The sequence below is a fragment of the Littorina saxatilis genome, linkage group LG2 (assembly GCF_037325665.1).
Source record: "Littorina saxatilis isolate snail1 linkage group LG2, US_GU_Lsax_2.0, whole genome shotgun sequence".
In the NCBI taxonomy this organism is placed as follows: Eukaryota; Metazoa; Mollusca; class Gastropoda; order Littorinimorpha; family Littorinidae; genus Littorina; species Littorina saxatilis.
The window spans coordinates 82,150,362-82,163,427 of NC_090246.1; the positions used below are offsets into that span (position 1 = coordinate 82,150,362).

General features: G+C 42.9%; 1 protein-coding gene across 1 annotated transcript; it reads left to right on the forward strand.

Annotated features, from left to right (window-relative positions):
- The first annotated feature begins 3,272 nt into the window (after window positions 1-3,272).
- On the forward strand, window positions 3,273-7,979 carry LOC138959901 (uncharacterized). Its single transcript, XM_070331576.1, has 3 exons — window positions 3,273-3,800; window positions 6,050-6,475; window positions 7,253-7,979. Exons 1-3 carry the CDS (start codon window positions 3,497-3,499, stop codon window positions 7,300-7,302), a joined length of 780 nt encoding a protein of 259 aa, XP_070187677.1. The 5' UTR covers window positions 3,273-3,496; the 3' UTR covers window positions 7,303-7,979.
- Window positions 7,980-13,066: the final 5,087 nt, after the last annotated feature.

Genomic DNA, 13,066 nt, shown 5'->3' on the forward strand with positions numbered 1-13,066 from the left:
TCTGCTAGAATCCGAGATAGGTCGCTTCAGATTGCAGCTTCTGGAAATTTGCAAGGTTTGTTGCCTGTTAAAGAACTGGATTTTACACGTAATGTATGTCATGTACAGTAAGCAACAACAAAAACACACACAAAGCAAATGGCATCGTCTGTCGACTAGTCACAGAGTGACAGAAACAAACCTGGCGAGGTATGCGTGTACTTTATACACGTGGAAGAACTGAACCGGAACCACGCGTCTTTGTTATTGCCGATATCGTTTGGATATCGGCAAAAATGGCCAACTTTTGTATCGTTATGCTTTGATGATCGGAAAAGGGATGTGTGAGACCATCCAATCACAGCCCCCGAATTCCCCCACGTGTCCATCAGAATAGCTATATATGTACATATTTATTACCAATTCAGTGCCCCATATGGCTTTTTGACCAATCAGGACGGATTCTAGGTGACCTGTTAAATGTTATAACGTTCAGGCAGGGACCCTTTTTGTTTATGAAGCTAAATATTGATAAAACTTTACATCAACAAGATCAGCGTGATTTATTCTACAGAATGACACTTCAAATGCTGTCAGATAATACTCTCTTTATCTAAAAAAAATAAAATACCGAAAAGCGAGTTTTGTCGGTGGGTGCTTTACGGAACAGCAAGGTACCGCCCATCCTCTAGATCTGAGTGTGAAATGCCGACCCGCTCACTTGAAATCTAAATTACCTAAGTTCGAAAAATCAAGTGAAATTGCGTCACTCGCGTTACGTCAAATGTATCTTTACGTCATTTCCCATCCGTCTTGAGTCGGTTCGAAATCTGTCGCTCTCTATTCAACAAGAAAAAGCGAAGCAACCGAAACGCATGTTGAACATGGTTTATCTTGTGAGATTGTTATGTGTCAAACGCATTTGATCTGTGAATATTCATCACGTCAGGAGTATTACTCTGATTGGCTGGCCCAGGTCACGAGAATTCTTTGACTGACAGGCATAATCAGGTAGGAGCGCTCAAGTTCCCATTGCGGCTGTTCTGTCTAATTCGCGGAGTCGCTTCGAAATTTGTTTTGGTCGAATTAAACGGTAATAAAACCGTTATCTATATATATATACGACTTGTGTCTGTGTGTCTGTGTGTGTGTCTGTGTGTGTGTCTGTGTATCTGTGTATCTGTGTATTCGCCATGCACGGCCAAAGTTCTCGATGGATCTGCTTCAAATTTGGTGGGCTTATTCAGAGAGACCCCGGACACAACCTCATCGATGAGATATTTCAACACGTGCTCTCAGCGCGCAGCGCTCAACCGATTTTGGTTCCACCTCAGCTACCCGGGCCCCCATACCGACACACCAAAGCCGCTACACCACATCACAACGCCAAAGTTCTCGCTGGATCTTTTTCAAATTTGGACACCGTATTCAGCTACACCCCGGACACAATATCATCGATGAGATATTTCAACACGTGCTCTCAGCGCGCAGCGCTGAACTGATTTTGGTTTTTGTGTTCATTTCACCATTATAAGTAACTCTTCCTTATCTTCTCCAGTGTTTGGCGTTTATCTCCCTTCCTTCGTGTGGCTTTCCCGTTTGTAAGTTACTATTACTATTTTTAGAATGTCACTGCGCTGTCCACTGCGCTGTCCACAACGCTTCCCTTGCACCCGTAAGTTGTTCTTACTGTCAAAGTGAAAAGGTCGAATCAATTTATAGCCACGCGAAAAATACACTCTCACCTATCTCTATATATTTATAGATACAGATATGCATATATATATACGGCTTCTCTGTGTGTGTGTGTGTGTGTTTGTGTGTGTGTGTGTGGGCAAAAACCTGTGTATTGTAGAGTTCTGTTTGTGATGTGGTCTAGCGGCTTTTGTCTGTCTGTATGTTCTGGCATTTGAGAAGCCACAGCAGATAATATAGGGCTAAGAAATAAGCTCTAAAATTCTCAATCCCGTTTGACAGGACTTCGCCTTCAAAGGTGATTGTGGTGAACCGCCACGCTGTCTGTCTCTGTCTCGCGATTCACCCCGGCGAAGCCGGGTATTCCTCTAGTTTCTAATATGCGGACTGTTAGCAAATGATAAGTCATGTCTCACAAACGATATCTAAACGAGCCTAAAAGGCTCATGCTTGATATCTTTTTTCTTGACATGCCTGTTATCATTTGCTAACAGTCAGCATATTAGAAATAACTCTTAGTATCACTGTGTCATGAATATTATCACTAGCAGGAATACACGGCTCTGCCCGACTTTCACTGAGATACAACTAAATATTCACCTATGCCCATTTGCACAGAGAAATGTAAGGGGGGAGGGTGGGGGAGGGACATTTCCTGCTAATATCCTTACAACCAAATATCTACCGACTTACACATGAAGACCGGGGTAAGATTTTTAAAACAAACTTTTTAAAAACCTGTGCACTGAGGCTTGCTTAAACTTAGTACACGCTCAAATATATCCAATACTTACCCACTCACATACGATTTAAGGTCACGGAGATAAAATAAAAGAGAATACTTTATTTTACAAGAAGGTTATGCCGACCGGGCCGAGTCGAACCGGGAATCATCGCCTCCACTCCACTAAGGCCGCTGAGAGGTAGAGCGGTACTCAAGGAAATATAACACTTAATGCCGGAATGTGTCGTTTTCATCTTTGATGACTGATATATGCTATTGGTGCACAACGTGTATTGAATCAAATGTCACTGGGTCACACGAACACACGCACACAAGTTGAGATAAATTCGTTCAGAAATGGTAGTTTTTTAACCCTTGCGTTAACAACACAGACACACACAGGCACAGACAGACATACTACACACACACACACACACACACACACACACACACACACACACACACACACACAATCACGCACACGCGCGCGCACGCACGCACGCACGTATCAGTGCACGCACACACACACACACACACACACACACACACACACACACACACAGTTACATGGTTCATTATTTTGAACACTGGCGGGTACATATTGTACAAGTATAAATAACTAAACACTTTTAATCACAGTGTTGTACTTTGTCAACAATACCCAATGAAAAAGTGATAGAATCAACAAAAGAGAGTTCTCTACAGTCTCTCTATGTCGCTTTATTTCTACCTGCCTGTTTGGTAATCTGTTTGTGTCACCTGGCTTAGACCTGCTGATACCGGGATTTTCCGTTTTGAATCAGTCTACCTGCGACTTTAAAATACAGTCTACACAATGCCATAATGCACCACTTGTTTTGCGCATGCGCTGAAGTCCACAAAAAAAACACTAGAACAGCCTTTTCGGTTGGGGAAGACCTGGCTCTTCTGCGGGAACAAAATCTGTGTGGTTTTTGAACAGTGCACGAACCATTGTGTACTAGTGCATGTAGTGTCCTTTTCACTGAACGTGACACTTTTACCTGAAGTGAGGAAAAAGACTGTGACGGAGGAAAATTAACACACTTTCTTCAGCGGCTTCTGGACACTGCTGCATACATGAGCGGTTGCAAACAGGCCACCACCATTGGGCGTGGTGGCTTAACCGCAACAGCCGAGCAGCATTTTTACTCAGCAGGTGCAACTCGGCGTATTGTCCTTCGAGTGGCTGTTGTCTATGTTCTGGTCACCTTTTTTTCGACCGTTCCCGCAGAAGGGCTCTCCTTTCCAAGTTGGGCGCAGAACAACTGCAATAAAACCGAATATTTCGATCATGGCACGGCCCACTGCGAGTCGTGCTGTGATATTTGCTGTTTCGCAAAAATAAAAGGAACAGCGGAGACATGCGGCAGAGAGTGTCCTGGTAAGTTCCAGTTTTCCTGTCTAAATTTAGTTCCCCTTCTTCGTGTCGTTGTCTTCGTCATTCTTCTTTTTTTTCACCCTTCTTCTGCGAGCTTTTTCTTCGATTCTTTTTCGTGCACCATCTCAGTGTATTGAGACGCTAAAGTATCTTATGCTGGCGCGGTCTCGGATGAGCACTGACTGTCTCAATCTGTGTAAAATGTCATACTGTTGTCAAAATACAAATAACGTATACTATCCGGCTACACAAAGGGGTTCAGAGGCTAAAGCTTGAGGAATAATGTTATGCGGCAAAGTGTACAATTCATAGGCCTAGACAATGGCGAAGTAAAGGCGAAGGAGGGATATGAGGGTGATGGTAGAGCGGGTGAAGCCCGGAGGTGGGGGTAGTGAAGGGGGCACGTAGGCAATGAAGTTGAAGACAGTCCTTTGCGCAAAGGAGGGGTTTGGGGTTGACAAACATGAACGCCCAACCTGTTATCGCTGTTTGTTCTTGTTATCTTGTTATCTCCAGAGCAGTCATTGATATTAACAGCTATTGTGTTTTCAGCGTAGCAATAGGTTCCGATACTGATTTAGACGAGACAAGTACAATGCCGACGAGTCGAAGACGAGTCGCATTATACTTGTTCGAGTCTAAATATCGGACCCTATTGCTACACTGAAAACACAATAGCGTTTATATTGCTATTCTGACATTATATTCTGTTTTAAAATCATGTTTTTGTCAGCAACAACTACCAGAATGGTCCATGTCGTTGATTGCAGACGACAGTTTAGTGCGCATATCCCTTTGCGCATGTATCCACGGAAATCACCGAACATTGAAAAACACACGGACATGTATTACAGATTTGTGAGGGAAGTATACTGACACAAATTAAACCCACTCTGCGTCGATGAGGGGTTAGGAAAAGAATGCAACGATCTCATTTTACTTTTAGATTTATTTGTTTATCATGATTGTTATTTTGTATCGATTGTAACAATATGTGATGATAAATGAATTATTCTAGATTATGGTTGTATGCGCACACTGTGTAGAGTGATTTTTTAATGATTTAAATCACGGTTGCAACAGATATCGTGCAAATGTATTTGACCTACGATGGACATTGACATTTTGATGTACAACACCTCTGGCATTTATTCGTTTATTTTCTTCTTTGAATATGAATGTGCGGTTGAAATATGTGTTTGTGAGACATACAGGCGTGAAGCTATACAATCAACTATATAAGTTACATCAAATAATTATTATTTTGTGCCATGCTTAAAACAAAAGATCCATACACACACACAAACACATACAGCAATGTTAATAAACATAACCGTATCGTTATTCTTTAACATCATTATCGAGTTTTAAAATCCAACATTTCTTTAAATCGGTCGATCACACACACAACCTAATGTAGGTCTGATCTATCAACACGCAAATCCACTTGCACACCTGCATTCGCCTGCACATATACGAACAGCCTCGCCCCCCAAAAAACTAGCTCCCACCACCACCACCCTCGCACATGTACTCACACTCACCCTAAACCATCTAACTTCATATTAACTAAAATACAGAATCAACATTTCCTTATATATATAGACAGTCCATTTTCCAATATAATATTCAAATCATATCTTTCACCATATCAGGGGCTCACATCCACGTCGGACATCGGACAAACACGGATATTTTTTCCAAATGTCCCATACATTTTTCATGCAAGATGACATATGTCCTATTGTTGTCGTCACAAAGTGGTCATTGTCCAATAATGCTTTCATTTAATCCGGACATTGTCAGTACTGTCCAATTTACAGTAGTTTGTTTTGCTATGTTATCGATGTTTTGCGAAGCGATGTGTCTCTCCAAGCAGACGAAACTTGGGGAGACTTTATGTGCTTTTTATAGAGAAGAGCTTCCAAGAGTCTGAACTCTGAATGCTCCAAGCTGGTTGACAGTTTCCTCCCTTCGCGGTGTTTTTTTCTCCGAAAAAGCAACACGAAAATTGGTGCCAGAAAAAAATGTCCTATTGATTTATTTTTGTTCAGGACAAATGTCCTATCACTGTTGCATTGTCCAGGACATTTGTCCTATGCCACCTCTCACGGATGTGAGCCCCTGCCATATTTATATTTACTTATACACATTTTGGCAATCATAATTAAATGATGAATTATTTTGTTTTGTTGGCTTTTATTGCTGAGTTGATAATCACCTTACACACGTTGTTTATCTTCCTCACGCAGAGTACTCGGCGAAGCTCCTTCGCGACAATGTCCCGAGGGAGGAGGAAAACTCCGTGAAGAAGGGGGGTATAATCGGGCAGTCAACCCACGGCAACGCCCAGCTTTCTCCGGCAGCAACGACAGGCATCATTGCCGCTGTCGTTGTCTCTGGCCTGGCTCTCGCGGGCATCTTCTTTGTCAAGCGCAAGGCCATCTTCAGGACGTGCAAACGAGAGCCGGAACAGAACCCTGACCCAGAGGCGGCTACTTCTCTCCAGACTCTGCAAGAGGCGTCTCCTGCTTCACCGGCTGCTCTGGCTTTCTCCACCCATGAGGCTGATGCTGGTCAAAACGCTGGCAGAGCGGAGGAGGAGGTCAAGACACCCGTACAGGTGTCCGCGGAGGGCCGCCGAGGGACCGAAGAAACAACCCTGGAGGCACCACTGTGTTAGTATGCTCTGTGTGTGTATGTGTGTGTGTGTGTGTGTGTGTGTGTGTGTGTGTGCTAAGGGCCGAAGAAACAACCCTGGAGGCACCCCTGTGTTAGTATGCTGTTTTGAATTGTGATTTTGTGGCTTACAACATAACGTATCTGTTAAATAAAATCGAATACACGGGTCGAGAAATTACAGAATAATAAGCCCGGAGGTACCACCGTAGGCCTATTAGTAAACTGTCTTGATTTATGATTGTGATGGGTTACAGCATTACTTTATAACGTACCTATGAAATAAAATCGAATACACGGGCAGATAATTGGGGGAACCACAGTGTAAGTATGATGTGTGCAATATCTGGTGAGATGTGTTGCAGCATTAGCTTATTACGTTTCTTTAAAACAACATCGAATACGCGGGTAGACAGATCGCAAAAAAATAGCCCTGGAGTCAACACGGAATGCGTATGCAGTATGCAACCAGGGCTCTCTACAATCGTGTACGTATGCCGTATACAATCCGCTTAGTATACAGTTTTTCAACCAAGATAAACCACACAGTAAGTTTGCAATAAGCAATATGTGTTCGCCATGGAGGACGTGTGTAGTGTGCAATGCATGGTTACGTGTGTCGTGTGCAGTGCATGGTTCTTTAATCAATACAGCTAGCTAGCGCTATCACGCTCAATCGTTTACAGTATTTCTGAGAAAAAAGGAATTGTCTGCGTCAGTGTATGAGAGAAGTCATTTACCAGTTACGCTATTTTCTGTTTTCTCTTATCTGCCAGGTCACTTCTACGACTCCGACACCCAAAGGAAGAACTTCGTTCTCTCCTAGACTGAGGATTCTTCCGGGCGTGGTGCAACCGGCAACTGACGCATGGCAGTCCAAGCGAAGTAGCTGGACGTTTCCGTGGCAAGCGTATATATATTCGCACGGTTACTGTTCGACACTCTTTTGCATCAGCCTTCTTTTTTGACTTATCTGCTTTTTTTCTGGCTTTGTGTGTGTACTATTGATTATGTTAATTATTGTTTTGCTACTTAGACTGTATTTTGTTTCATAAAATACAGTCACACACTCTGCACTCTCTGTGGGAGGTTGTACATTTCTATTGATTGTAAAATGGCTGCCAGTTGATTGTAAAATACCCCCCGCGGGTTAGGGGGAAGAATTTACCCGATGCTCCCCAGCATGTCGTAAGAGGCGACTAACGGATTCTGTTTCTCCTTTTATCCTTGTTAAGTGTTTCTTGTATAGAATATAGTCAATTTTTGTAAAGATTTTAGTCAAGCAGTATGTAAGAAATGTTAAGTCCTTTGTACTGGAAACTTGAATTCTCCCAGTAAGGTCATATATTGTACTACGTTGCAAGCCCCTGGAGCAAATTTTTGATTAGTGCTTTTGTGAACAAGAAACAATTGACAAGTGGCTCTATCACATCTCCCCCTTTCCCCGTCGCGATATAACCTTCGTGGTTGAAAACGACGTTAAACACCAAATAAAGAAAGAAAGATTGTAAAATGAAGGCAAGAAAACGCAATTGGTCCAATGAATGTGGTATTGATGTTGATCCGTATTGTTGACGTGTTTCGAAGACTTTCGAACACAGTCAAATTCAGTCTGGGCAAGACCGCAGCTTATGTTCATGAAGGAGTTAGTACTTTTGTGACAAAACGGCTGCCTCTTTCCCCAAAGTGAGAAGCGGTAACGCTAGATGCGTTTACTGCTGATAGAAATGTTGTAGCTTTGAGACCTAGTGCCGGGCAGCTAATGAACTGCCTGTGTGCAAGGTCTCCGACATTTTGAACTCACAGAAAACCCGATGACATCCGTACAGATGTGTCAGAGTCTGACACCCAGCGGATAGAAACACAGCGCGCTATCTGACGCTCAATGGCAATATAATAAAAAAGCGACAATTTCATTTTTTAGTTGTCCTGGGGCCCTGCAGCTAATCAATAAAGGTTAAACCTCTGGTATGGTTGGCCGTGCGCTAACTTCGGCACATCAGTTTATGTCAATTCCTTGTTACTCCTAGTAATTATGAGAGCAATCAATACTACCAAAAGCGACATCTAGCCTACTTACTGTCCGGGCGTACTTTTTAAGAATATAAATTTATTTCTAAAATATAAGCAAGCTCATCCTAATCACATGCGCTATCATGTTAAATGGCACGACCATCAGTGCTGTTGCTGCAGTCATTTTTGTGCAGGAAGACGTCCTAGTGAGTCTCCACCAGGGCTAAAAGTAAATGCCAGGGGAAATAGGCCCAAAAGCAGTAACTTCTGTCGGGAATATCTTTTTTTGGAACTTTTCAAAATTTACTGGTCGTTTCATATTGACATTGGGTCTGGAGATGCCCTGCAACTCCTCAGCCTCGGCTGCGGTGTGGCGGAGTTGATTCAGCGACCGTAGAGTATGGATTACCGTACGGTCTCTGGTTGATCTGTGTTTCCGGGACGTCAAGAGATTGATAGTCCTTGTCTCGGTTAGGTCATGGTTTCTACACTGTATCTTCGATTTTTTTAATCGGGTATCTACAGTTGTTCATTTTTCCTTACAACTAACCAAATGGCGAGGACCGATGCGGATCAACATCGATTGTCACGTTCTGCCCTTTTTCTTTCTTTATTTGGTGTTTAACGTCGTTTTCAACCACGAAGGTTATATCGCGACGGGGAAAGGGGGGAGATGGGATAGAGCCACTTGTCAATTGTTTCTTGTTCACAAAAGCACTAATCAAAAATTTGCTCCAGGGGCTTGCAACGTAGTACAATATATTACCTTACTGGGAGAATGCAAGTTTCCAGTACAAAGGACTTAACATTTCTTACATACTGCTTGACTAAAATCTTTACAAAAATTGACTATATTCTATACAAGAAACACTTAACAAGGGTAAAAGAAGAAACAGAATCCGTTAGTCGCCTCTTACGACATGCTGGGGAGCATCGGGTAAATTCTTCCCCCTAACCCGCGGGGGGATGTTCTGCAAACATTCATTGGATAGAAGAGAGAATGGTTAGGATCCATTCTGTTTCCCACGGGCGGGGGTAGGGGGGATGGAGATGGGGGTGGGGGCGGGGCAAATTCGTGTGACAAGGTAGCAAAGAGCTTGAAAGTTGTCTTTTCTTTGAACCAACGTGGCAGCAGAGAACAGCGAAGAGCAAGATTTTCATGCTAGGCTGGAGTTTAACCATGAGAACAGCAAGCAACATTGAAATAGGTCTTTCACCCAGGGACCTATATTTAGGTCTATGCTTCACCCAACCGACGTGTCCCAAATGAAAAACAGTAGATGTAACGAAATAATTGAAATGAGATATTAAGCTCAAAAATCGTCAGTGATTTTTTTTTTTTTTTTTTTTACTTCAGTGGTGATTTTGTGTGTGCAAAAGGCTGATACCCTTTTTTCACTTTTTAATCCATTATCTTATTCGTGTAAACAAGGGCTTAACGCTTCTTTTGCTTTCAATTCCACTCCTAAGCAAACTGAAATTGTTGTTGTTCTTTAAACTGTCTTTTAAGAATGGTATTTAAATGTAGATTTAAAGCATACTTTGTATCAAAATGGTTTGGGGATGGGGTGGGGCAGAAGAAGCTCTCAGGTCAAAATTAAGCACGTTAAGGGGTATTAATATGTTTACTGGCCTTTACGTGATACCTTTAAGTGTTAGTCTTACAAATTATAGAACGTTATTTGTTTGTTACTCACGGCCGTAGCTGGTTACTTTTGAGCGAAGAAATTTTAAAAGTGAATAAATTGGTAGTCTACTTTGAACGTTTGTTTGAAGTTGATGTTACTTTACTTTCTGATTTCCAAAGGTAGGGTACGTATGTGGTAATGTGAAGTTGGTGTTTTTGCATTAGGTGCTTACAATTTTTATTGATTTTTTTCTTGCTGCTTTTCTAGCGTTCTTTTTTAATCAAGCTCTTGCTGGTAGTTCCTTTTTGTTAAATATCTGCTTCAATAAAAAATAAAAAATTCTTATTGGTCTGTTATTGTCATTCCTGCTACTATTGTTGTTGCTGCTGCTCTCTCAGAATGTGTGTGTGTATGTGTGTGTGTGTGTGTGTGCGTGCGTGTGTGTGTGTGTGTGTGTGTGTGTGTGTGTGTGTGTGTGTGTGTGTGTGTGTGATTGATTTGTTTGTTCGTTTGCGCGCGTGCTTGCAGTGCGTGCGTGTATACATGTGTGCGTGTAATACCAATTACACAGTCAGTCTCAGGGATTGGGCTGATCATGGAGGGCCCCAAAGGGTTTAAAATCGTGATCGTGATTGGCGTTTTTTGACCTTTCTGTGACCGTGATTGCCGAAATTTCCATTTCTGTGATCGTGATGGGACTTTGCCCGTGATCCGTGATGACAACAAAATCAAGTCTCGTGATCGTGATCGTCATTTGTTTTCGTGATCGTGATGGGCATTATTGCAAAGCATTTTATTTTCAACGTACATTTTTCACAGCTGTATCACTCTATGATCCTCTATTCGTCAAGTAGTCAATCCCGATTGAAGGGAAGCAACAACACATTCAGAAATATGATTTTGACAGCGATTGCTTCCCTTTAAGAGAACCAATCACACACAAAAAAGAGATCCAATCAGAAGGCAAATTGCAAAAGTCTGCCAAACTTCATCCAATGGAAGGGCTTCGTGCAAAAGTTTTGAGTGCATTCAGTCAAATTCGAATTCGAAGATCAAAAATGGCGTGCAGCGGTACTGTCATCGAACTTCTGTTATATTTTGTGGATTCAAGCCAGACCAAAGCAGGCGGCGAGAATGCCTTCCTTGGTGGAAAGGTCAGGCTACGGGTCGGTCTTTCCGAAGACGAAATATCAAGGTATGTTGATCTATGTTGCTCTATGACTGTTCTGAATGTAGGCAAATATCTTGACATTTGTTCAAGATCTTTGAGTTTGAGTAAGATCATTGACATTGTCGACATTGCCACGTCCGGCTGTCACTCGCTCAGTGTGACCTCGACTGGCTCGAGATCGAGTCTGCGTGTAGCCAAAACCGAAACTAGAAATGTGTTTTTCATCCCAGCAACGTGGACACGCTTGGCATATATTCTAATTGTCGCTTCTTTGCATTAAGCTTGGATTTAATATAGCGCCTGTAAACTTTAATATCAACAATGGGTTAAATTCAGAAACAATGGCGGGGAGACGTGCCAGTTTGGGTCACTTTGATCCTCATGTCAAAGACGATCAAAGTCATGTTCGTTGGGGATTTTGTCAGGCATGCTACTTTTCCGGTAATTGCCGGAAATCCGATAAAGCCGTTTTCAAAATCCGGTAAAGTCAAATTTATTCCGGTGAAGTTGAAAAATTTCCGCAAAAACGATCCGTGTGAATATCGCGCAACGCAATCGGGCGCCGGTCTCAATGAAGCCAGCGCACAGTAGTGTTGTTTTCACCAGTTTGGAGGTGTGTTGAATGGTGGTTGGGGGAGGCTAAAATGGGATTTTTAACAAGATCACAACACTATTACAGCCCTGAAAATGATGCCCAGAATGCACAAGATTGCACAGATTTTAACCGTTTTTTGAAAAAATGTCGGGGGGGTATGCCCCCGGACCCCCCGAGTTGGCTCGCCTGCTTCGCAGGCTCAAGCTTGTGGCTTCGCCACTGGCACTGCGCGCTTCTTTCAGGTAAAACCATTTTTGGCCTGTAGCATTCCTGTTTGTTTTTCAAGGCCTTGAAACCAGGCGATGGTGTACCTCAAATTGCAGGGGCGGACGAGGGGAGGGGGGGGGGGGAGTTCCGGGGTTTCCGGACCCCCCCCCCCCCCCCCCAGCCAAAAAATAAAAATATTGTGTTTTTTGGGGTTGAGTTTCAATTTTTGGGGTATTAATCAGTGACAAAATCTGCTGCCTGAAACTGGTAATGATCATCCTCAGAATGCACCAGATTGCACTATTTTGCATCCTTTTTTTCAAAATTTTCCGGGGGGGGCATGCCCCCGGACCCCCTGGCAAGCTAGGCGCTTCGCGCGTCGGCTCGGCGCTTCGCGCCTTCACACCCATATATCTTCACAATATACTTTTGGAAACCCCCCCCATAAAATGAACTGATCCGCCCCTGAATTGTATGGCAAAGTTGAAAATAAAGAACCCATCACACATACATGTACTTTAATTTTAATCCACCCAAAAGTTTTTGAGAAAATGGGTTTACAAGATTTAGCTCTGGAAATGTGAAATTGCGCAAGTATATATTCATGTGTGTGAGTGAGGGTGTGGGAGTTGAATGTGTGTGAGTGTTGAGAGAGAGAGAGAGAGAGAGAGAGAGAGAGAGAGAGAGAGAGAGAGAGAGAGAGAGAGAGAGAGCACCGAGAGAGAGAGCACCGAGAGAGAGAGAGAGAGAGAGAGAGAGCACCGAGAGAGAGAGAGAGAGAGAGAGAGAGAGAGCACCGAGAGAGAGAGAGAGAGAGAGAGAGAGCACCGAGAGAGAGAGAGAGAGAGAGCACGAGAGAGAGAGAGAGAGAGAGAGAGAGAGAGAGAGAGAGAGAGAACAATGAAAACAACATTCTTGTTACTGATTACAAATCATGATAATTATGTATTTATATGTGTGTATGAAAGAGAATTAA

What these genes read in the sequence shown, in the direction of transcription:
- LOC138959901 (XM_070331576.1), top strand. Translation starts at nt 3,497, where the DNA reads ATGAGCGGTTGCAAACAGGCCACCACCATTGGGCGTGGTGGCTTAACC. An exon ending in ATGCGGCAGAGAGTGTCCTG is followed by an intron (nt 3,801 to 6,049) that starts GTAAGTTCCAGT and finishes TTCCTCACGCAG; the next exon opens with AGTACTCGGCGAAGCTCCTT. An exon ending in AACCCTGGAGGCACCACTGT is followed by an intron (nt 6,476 to 7,252) that starts GTTAGTATGCTC and finishes CTTATCTGCCAG; the next exon opens with GTCACTTCTACGACTCCGAC.